General features: G+C 36.7%; 1 protein-coding gene across 1 annotated transcript in view; it reads left to right on the top strand.

The window, feature by feature from the left end:
* LOC106873638 (protein rolling stone) overlaps positions 1 to 1,856 on the top strand; it is a 46,933-nt gene extending 45,077 nt beyond the window's left edge. The window contains exon 2 of the mRNA XM_014921085.3: positions 1 to 1,856. This exon is cut by the window's left edge and continues 716 nt beyond it. Coding sequence (XP_014776571.1) covers positions 1 to 343 — 343 coding nt within the window. The 3' untranslated portion in view covers positions 344 to 1,856.
* The last annotated feature ends 8,392 nt before the right edge of the window (positions 1,857 to 10,248 follow it).

The raw sequence follows: 10,248 nt of genomic DNA, 5'->3' as shown, positions 1-10,248 counted from the left end.
CTGGAACTATCCCTGGACGTCATTAGTAATGGCGCTACTGCTGGCGTTCGTGATCACACCGTTTCTTCAGCTTGTGCATTTTGTCCTCTATCATATACGTTGCTTTTTGTTTCGAAAGATTTATGGTCATGAATATATATACAGAAGACGGCCTTCTGCCTTGAAAAAGACAATTTCAACAGACACAAATGGAAACACCAAAGATTTTGGTGTTTTACCGAGAGACGATTCAACAGCGCCTATGATTTCCACAATTATACCGATGGCTACTGAGCATTTAACTCCTATAAAAATAGCCCTACCAATACAGACGCTTTACATTCCAGAAATTTCCAGGATTTAATCCCTCACGCGTTGCAAACAAAGAAAACAAATATAAAAATATTTGCAATATTTTGTTTCGTCACTTTATGTTCTGAATTCAAATCCCTCCGAAATAAACTTTGCCTTTCATCCTTCCAGAATCGATGAAATAGAGCACCAGTATAGTACTGGAAATTGATTTAACTAACTGTATATCCTTCCTACCAAAATGTGTGGCCTTGAACCTATCTTAGAAATCATCGTCCTCATCATCATCATCATCATCATCATCATCAATTATTATTATTATTATTATTATTATTATTATTATTATTATTACTATTATTATTGAGTAATGCCAAAGAGAGAATTTAAATGCAGTTTTGATACCAGGCGAAGCATTCAACATTTGAGAGCTAAATCTCGTGACGCAAAATCGCTGTTTGCTTTATTTTTGAACTGAATCGCTCTGATACAAATCACCACAAGCTTTTCTTTTCTTTTTATTTTTATTAAGCTTCTGATGAGCATATTTATTGTCTGGCAGAGGGGACAAGAGCTTTCGGAAAGCTTGACCTGATCCAATGTACATATGCAAACTATTGTGAAGGCGTATGGACTAGTAGTTTACGCGTTCGGCTCCCGTTCATAAGGTCGTGGTTTCAATTCTTGGAACGCGCGGCATGTTGTCTCTTTAAGCAAATCGCTTCAATATCACATTACCCCAGACTTCTCAGCTGTCATAAGCTCCAATACAATCCGGGAGCTGGTGCAGCCGCCTTTATCTTCAGTTGTACCTTCCATCGTGACTGTGTCGTTGGATCAAGGCTAAAGAGAGTCTAAGATCTGTCTACGTCTGCTCGCCGCTGTGTAGGTATATAAAAAGAATTAGAGAAAGCACGGTACTTGTTACTAAGTGATACTCGTTCGCGAGTGACTGTTGGCTATAACATACTGTACTGCGCTATACAAAACTCTCACTGGTTCCAGGTTACACACTTTCGTTAAACCAGGCCTTATTGAAACTCAGTATAATTAATTTTGTATTACTTTTGTTATTTTCGGCGGGTTCTGTTGTATAGAACGAAATGCCTTAAAATGGATAGGCTAAAAGCTCAAGTCTCACTTGAAGTAACAGCAAATATATCTATCTGCGTGGGTGGAGAGGGTACACAATAAATTCGCTTGATTTTGTCTTTCAACATCCTAATGTATGTAAATATATGTAAATACAAATGTATATATGTATATATATGTATACGTATATATGTATATAATACATATAATATATGCGCATGTATGTGTATGTGTATGTGTAATAATTGAAATGAGGATATGAGAAATTCTGATTGATGTTACAATCGTTTCAGTAAACGAACAATTTTTTATTCTATTTTATTTTATGCGTATTGGACTATACCTTGGATTTGCAAAGTAGTCCCTTTTATAATCTACTGGAATTTAACTGATGTTTATTCCAGTTAACTGAACACTATACTAACCAGGTTATTTCACGAAATGGTATCGAGGTGATAGCATGGATTATAATTATCCCTCAAATTTTCTTATGTATTTGTATATATATATATATATATATATATATATATATATATATATATATATATATACATATATATATATTACATATATATATATATATATATATATATATATATATATATATATATATATATATATATATATATATATGATTGACCGTTGACTGAACACTATTCAATTTTTTTTCTCCGTGTTTTTCTCCTTGTCTCCGTATTCTTTCTGTTGAAGAGCGTAGCTCGAAACGTCAAAGACTTTCCGTATTCCCGAGCGTCATACTAATATATACTTTTGTTATTTACACCACCTGTCCTCGTCTGTTGTTATTTTTTGTATATTCTCCCATATATATATATATATATATATATATATATATATATATATATATATATATATATATATATAAATGACATTGAATAAGAATGAAGACACGTGATTTATACACGACATTCAGTTAATCAAATATATGATGAAAATAGAAAAAAAAGAAAACAACAACAACAACAACAAAAACTGACCTATATCTCAATCAACACTGTAGATCAGAATGTTGGGAAACACTCGTGCATGAACTAAATGTTCGTACGTGTAATCTCAGCGTGATCCTATGCAAATTACACACGCGAAATACAGCTATGCCACCTGGTGACGAACAGGAACTAATCCGACTTAAGCATTGTTTTGTGAAGAAGAAAAAAAAGAAAAAGCCCAAGACCCAAAGTGAAGCTTATATCTAAAAATCTTCTCCAGATTCATCCACCACCCTAAATAACACATCCCATAAATCTGAATCAGGAACGTTCTATGTGGTTGCACGATCTGCTAGAAAAAGGAAATCAAAACTCCCTCAAATCACACTCCACCGTGCTACAAAAAAGACACATTGGATAGTGTAGGCATAAATATCTCCGCAAATAAATAAATGAATATAGAGATAAAAATGTAAAAATAAAGGAAACAAAATGACGAGATGGTCAATACTTAAGTGCCTTTTTCCATAGGTCTGCTCGATCAGGACGACCCTGTGGCTAAACAACAACAACAACAGCAACAAATACTTATCTACAGTTCTATATTTAAGACATGAGGAATTATGTACATTATTTACGTTATTTACATTATTTACATTCGACGGATATTTGTCCTCATCTTGTTTGTTGTTAACACAACGTTTCGGCTGATATACCCGCCAGCCTTCTTCAGGTGTCTTGGGGGAAATTTTGAACCTGGGTTCAAAATATCAGTCGAATGTAAATAATGTAAATAATGTAAATAATGTAAATACTTATCTTTCTCAATGCCGCTCTGGGCGTTAGATCGATGTGGATTCATTGAAAGACCACTGACATCGTACTTACTCAGATACTGACCACATAGTATCCTCCTCTTCCATTCAACTCCGTCAGCTTGTAATACTGACTTTTCCTTTCATCCTTTCGAGGTCGATAAAACAAGTACCAGTTGAACACTGCGGTCAATGTAATCGATTTAAACCTCAACACCCAGATTTGCTGGCCTTGTGCCAAAATTTGAAGCCAATATTTAGTTATGTCAAGGCGGTGAGCTTGCAGAATCGTTAGCACGCCGGACAAAATGCTTAGCGGCATTTCGTCCGTCTTTACGTTCTGAGTTCAAATTCCGCCCAGGTCGACTTTGCCTTTCATCCTTTCGAGGTCGATGAAGTAGGTACCAGTTGAGTACTGGGGTCGATGTAATCAACTTAGCCTTTCCAAAAATTTTCTGGTCTTGTACCAAAATTTGATACCGGCGGTGGGCTGACAGAACCTTTAGCATGCCGGACATTTCGTCTGTCTGAGCTCAAATTTCACCGCGGTCGACTTTGCCTTTCATCCTTTAGGGGTCGATTAAATAAGTACCAATAAAGAAGCAAAACTTCTGACCCTGTGCCAAAATTTGTTACCGTTATTTCGACCACTAATTCCGAAGAGGTCGGCTTTGCCTGCCATCCTTTCGGGGTCGATAAGATAAGCTGCAGTTGAAAACTGGGATCGATATAATCGATTTCTCACCTACTCTCTTAAAATTACTGGGCTTGTGCCAAAATTTGAAACCGTTTAACAGGCAGCGAACTGGTAGAATCGTTACTCCGCCGGACAAGATGCTTAGTGGCTTGTCTACCGGCTTTACGTTCTGAGTTAAAATGCTGCCGAAGTCGACTTTGCCTGTTATCTTTTCGGTGTCAATAAAATAAATATCAGCAGAACAATGAGGTTGATGTAATTGACTTACTCCTCCTCTCAAAATTTCGGGCTCTGTACCTATAGTAGGGTGGAGGCGCAATGGCCCAGTGGTTAGGGCAGCGGACTCGCGGTCATAGGATCGCGGTTTCGATTCCCAGATCGGGCGTTGTGAGTGTTTATTGAGCGAAAACACCTAAAGCTCCACGAAGCTCCGGCAGGGGATGGTGGCGAACCCTGCTGTACTCTTTCACCACAACTTTCTCTCACTCTTACTTCCTGTTTCTGTTGTGCCTGTAATTCAAAGGGTCAGCCTTGTCACACTGTGTCACGCTGAATATCTCCGAGAACTACGTTAAGGGTACACGTGTCTGTGGAGTGCTCAGCCATTTGCACATTAATTTCACGAGCAGGCTGTTCCGTTGATCGGATCAACTGGAACCCTCGACGTCGTAAGCGACGGAGTGCCAACAACAACCTATAGTAGGAAAAAATTATTGCGAGCTGGTGGAATCGTTACCGCGCAGGATAAAATTCTTAGCAGCCTTTCTTTCGACTCTTTACGTTCTATGTTCAGATGCCGCCGGAGTCGAAATTTGCCTTTCATTCTTCCGGGTTCAATGAAATAAGTACCTATTGAGAAATGGAGTCGATACAACCGATTTTCCCTTCCTTAAAAACTGCTGGCATTGTGCCAAAAATTATAAAGAATTATTTCTATCACTTACAGTTTCTATCTGCCTATACCAAAGTAGAAAAGTTCTTTCTGTTGTTGCTGTTGTTGAGCAGGCATGTGCTTAAAGACATTCCATCCATGACTATCTCGACATTTTAGAGTTAACTAGGACTATTTTATTCAATGTCTTTTTACTTTACCAGGACAATGGAGTGTGATTTTATGGGTATTTAACTCTGCAAAACCTTTCTCACTCTGTCATATGATGCATACTTACATACATACGTATGTACGTACGTGTGTGTGTTTGTGTGTGTGTGTGTGTGTGTGTGTGTGTATGTGTGTGTAGTTATATGTGTATAAATACACATACATATAAACACACACACGATACAATCTACAAATATATGTATGTATGTATGTATGTATGTATCTATCTATCTATCTATCTGTCTGTCTGTCTATCTATCTATCTATCTATCACCTAAAAACGAATGTTACTGTTGTTGGATTGTAAGAATTTAAGATTTAAACGTGCTAAATTAAGCAATATACCCTGTGGTCTCTCAACAATCTAAAGTGCCGAGGTGTTGATATATGCCAAGATGTTATACGATATTTGCCATAATATATTTATGGAGTAACTTGTTTTGGTCAAATTTGTTCATTTATATATATATTTTAATAAAATAATCTGAATAGAAAAATAACAACTTTCTTTGCGTTGCTAATTATTTTCTGTTAATTATTTTGCTTTGTTTGTTTTTTTTTTGTTTTTTTCTTTTTAATTGTTATATAATGTACACCCGTGCATATATACAGGTGCACGCAAACACGCGCGCACACGCACACACACACATACACACACACACACACACACGCACACACATTCACACGTACACAAACACAAAACCATATGCAAACTCGCGCGGGCGTTTATTTATATACAGAGTATAAAGAAACTAATTAGCACATTTTAAAGCCCCCCCCCCCACTCCACTCCACCCCAACCCAAAAGAGAAGAAAAACAAACTAAGATAAAAATATGAGCTTTTTTTTTTTTTATAATCAGGCACCAAAATGATTGCACAGCTAATAAGAAGCTCGTTTTGCAACCAAGAAGATTCAGTTTCAGTCAAACTACGCGGCACCTTGGTAAGCATCTTGTGGGTGAATTGCTGACGGTGCCACACAAAGGCACCTTGGGCAAGTGTTTTCTGTTATGGCCCCAGCCCAGGCTGACCAAAGTCTTGTGAGTGGATTTAGTAGACGGAAACTGAAAGATGCTCGTCGTGTCTATCTATCTATCTATCTATTTATCTATCTATCTATCTATCTATCTATCTATCTATTTATCTATCTCGTAGGCTTTTCTTTCCACGGCTAAACCTAAACTGTCCTCCCCTCTTTTTACACAAGAACATGACTGTGATACACGATCCGTATTGATCACTTTTTTCGATCCCTTTTGATCGAACTCCCCCCTTTTTCCCTTCCTACGATCCCTTTTGATCGACACACCCCTTTTTTTCCTTCCCCCCTCCCAAAAAGAAAAGCTCTACATTGTATTTGTCCCATCTTTGTTGAGCCCTGTATGGCTAATAAAAGAAATGTATCTATCTATCTATCTATCTATCTATTTATTTATCTATCTATCTATCTATCTATCTATCTATCTATCTATCTATCTATCTATCTATAGGCTCAGGATTCGTCTATATATAATTTAGACAACTTATGCCAGATTTGCAATAGCACTTCTGTAAACAGACCACCACAAAATACCCTGCGATGATATTATGGCAGTCTAGTTTCATTCAACAGCACCAAACCGCAATCACACAGAGGAAACAATCTTGCACGATCTTGCAGCATTTTACTATCTTTAATCACAAGCAATAAGATGGGTGCTGATGAAAGGGTAAAAGCTCCTGAAATATGCCCTATACGCCCATTACCCATTTTACATCTTCGATCTCATTGTTTGTTTATCAGATACGAAACGTCTCAGATACGAAACGTCGTAACAAATCAGAGCTGGCTATAATTTCTATGGAAAATCTGTTGAGATAACTTTAACAAGTGATGTAAGAGCACTGCTAACACAGTAGAACAGGGTATTGACTTATAAAAATGTTTAATAAAACTTTGTATTATATTATGGTCACATAACGAAATACTGTGTCCCTACAAGTCATTAATAACACGTAATAAAATTCAATCTCTGATATTTCATGACGACCACACATCTATATAACCATGAGAAAACTGAATCTAAAACGTGGACTTGCATTTCAGATTAAGAAAATACCCCGATTTTCAACAGGTGCAACTCATGTTAGATTACTTACTTAAGCTTTTTGCTCACTATGAAGCTTGGGCCATCGACCACTTATCTCCCCTGTTCTCGACTTTGGGCTGTCTTTTCTGCTTCTCTCCATTTGAATTCCTTCTTTTTCAGCTCTGCCTCAGCATCTCGCCTCTAGCTATATTTACCGTGTCCTTTCTCCCACGCCACTTTTGGGTTCCAGGTCAGGAACGTGTAATGTCGGATGTCGGCTTCTTTGAGATGGGAACCATAAATTCTCACTTGAGCTCCAGATTCTGGTCTTCCTTCCAGATTTTGCCGCATCGCGTCATATGTTTCCTCAGAGGAAGGCCATCCTCTCGCAGGTCTCGTTGCGTTTGAATTGTCATTCGACGCTTTCATAACTTTGACTTTTTCTAGGTAGGGCTGTTGGCTCTATTCAAACCAAATATTTAATATGGAAAAAGTGGTCCATATTAATATCTTACACCATTTGACTTGTCTAGCGCGTGAAGCAATACTCCGCCGGAATAGCTCTGAAGGTCGGTGAAGCACAGAAGCAACCATACTGCGACAGAGACTAGACCTGGTGCTAACACATTATATAACTGGTCATCTACTTTCAGCCGGAACACCCGATGCATACAAGCACAACTGATATACCCAGCATCTGAGTAATTTAAATTGATCTAACACACACACACACACACACACACACACACACAATCAAACACATATATATATATGTATATGTAAAGTATATATAATATGTATATGTATATGTGTATATATATATATATATATATATATATATATATATATATATATATATATATATATATATATATATATATATATAGATATAGATAGATAGATAGATAGATAGATAGATAGATAGATAGATATGCATATATATATGGGAGAATATACAAAAAATAACAACAGACGAGGACAGGTGGTGTAAATAACAAAAGTATATATTAGTATGACGCTCGGGAATACGGAAAGTCTTTGACGTTTCGAGCTACGCTCTTCAACAGAAAGAATACGGAGACAAGGAGAAAAAACACGGAGAAAAAAAAATACAAGCACAAACACACACACACATGTATACATATATGTACATATATATATACATATATATAGCAGCATATATCTACATACATTTAAATGAGCGCATCCACTAGGGTATATATGTATATATAACAATATATGAATAATTATATATGTATAATAATAATGATAATAATAGTAATAATAATAATAATAATAATAATAATAATAATAATAATAATAATGATAATAATAATAATAATACAGATAATATGTGAGTATATGCATATATACGTACATGTATGTACATACCTACATCTACATGTATATATGGATGCATATCTGGTTACAGGACGTCACAAAAAAACGTGCACAAAATGAGACACAGAACATAAACAGAGCACAGAAAGCATAGAGGCCACATAGAGAATATTTACTTCATCAGCTGCCACCGTTCTAAAACTAAGCGTTTTGAAGAGTTAGGGCATATATATATACATATATATATATATATATATATATATATATATATATATATATTTACATGTATATTTATACATACACATACACACACATACACACACATATATGCACACATATACATACTTATATGATATACACAAACATAACTAAATGTGTGTTTACGTGTGTGGCTGTAGGTGGATATTTATTGACAGATAAACACGCATTTATTGGTACGAGTGTACATGAGTGTGTATGAGTGGGATATATATATATATATATATATATATATATATATATATATATATATATATATATATATATATATATATATATATATATATATATATATATATATATATATACATATATCTTTATATATATATATTTATATATATACGTGCGCATGACTCAGTGCGTGTATTTGGAGAGTCTCTGTATAAATGCTGGTAACATGAATACATGTTCATAACCGCACGTTCGCGCGTACGCACGCACACACACACACACACACACACACACACACACACACACACACACACAAACTTTAACGCATATGGTTCATAAATCTTGCTTCGAATTTTGACATTGTCCTCCTTTAACTTTCGCGTCAGTACCGCTGGGTTGGTGCAGTGACAAGCAGCGCTGTAGCTTATTAATTTGGTTGATGACTTGCGTAGATTGGTCTTAACTAAACTGTTTGTGTTTTATTAGGAGATTATGGCGGTGTTGTAGTGTATGTAAGAAAGGGGATGTTCGTTGTGGTGGTGGCGGTGTCAGTGGTGTTGGTAGTGTTTGATGGAGCGATATTAGAAAACTGTTCGCGTCAATAAGTTAATTAATACTGCGGTTTCAATGAGTTTGTGGTGAATGTGGGGCATAAAGGCGGTGAAAAAAAAAGAAGATGGATGAGGGCGAGGAAGGGGAGGAGCAGGAGTAAGATGAAGATGAGGAAAGTAATGGAGTTTGTGGGGGGAAAAGCGAGAATAATAAAAGACATATTACACACATACGGGGGCCCGCACACACACACATATATGTATAGATACATGAGTATATACACACACACACACACACACACACACACACACACACATATATATATATATTAACATAGTCATATACACGCAAGATATGCATTCAAATGTATGAATATACATATATGTATTCATATATATGTATATTATATATACGAACTGCGTTCAAAAAGTATCCGACTTTATCTGTTCTTCGCAAATCTAATGCCGTGTGAGCGAAACTCTTTGGGTGGAAGGTGACGCTGCCTTTTCTGCACAATCGTAAATATTTTCGCACCGGTGAGCCACGTCTGTTCCCCGCTGTTACGCCTAAAGTACAGACGTGTAATGGGAACTCGTCGGATTTTCGTTTTCACGCAAAATGACCGAACGCAGCAGGCAGAGACCATGAACCCACGTCTCATCACCAGTGATGTTGGTCTTCATGAAGGCTGGGTCGTGGTTTGCACGGTCCAGCATATCCTGGGTGATTTCCACGCGGAATTGCTTCGACTGCTCTACATACAGCTTGGGGACGAATTTCGCTGACACTCTCCGCATGCACAAATCATCCGTTAAAGTGGCATGTACTGATCCTGTGCATATTCCCACTTCATGAGCAGTTTCCTGGATTGTTACGCGACGGTCTATCATGATTATTCACTGAACTCCCTC

The sequence above is a fragment of the Octopus bimaculoides genome, chromosome 5 (genome assembly GCF_046866305.1).
Source record: "Octopus bimaculoides isolate indiv1 chromosome 5, ASM4686630v1, whole genome shotgun sequence".
NCBI lineage: Eukaryota > Metazoa > Mollusca > Cephalopoda > Octopoda > Octopodidae > Octopus > Octopus bimaculoides.
This window is presented reverse-complemented; position numbering and strand designations above follow the sequence as displayed.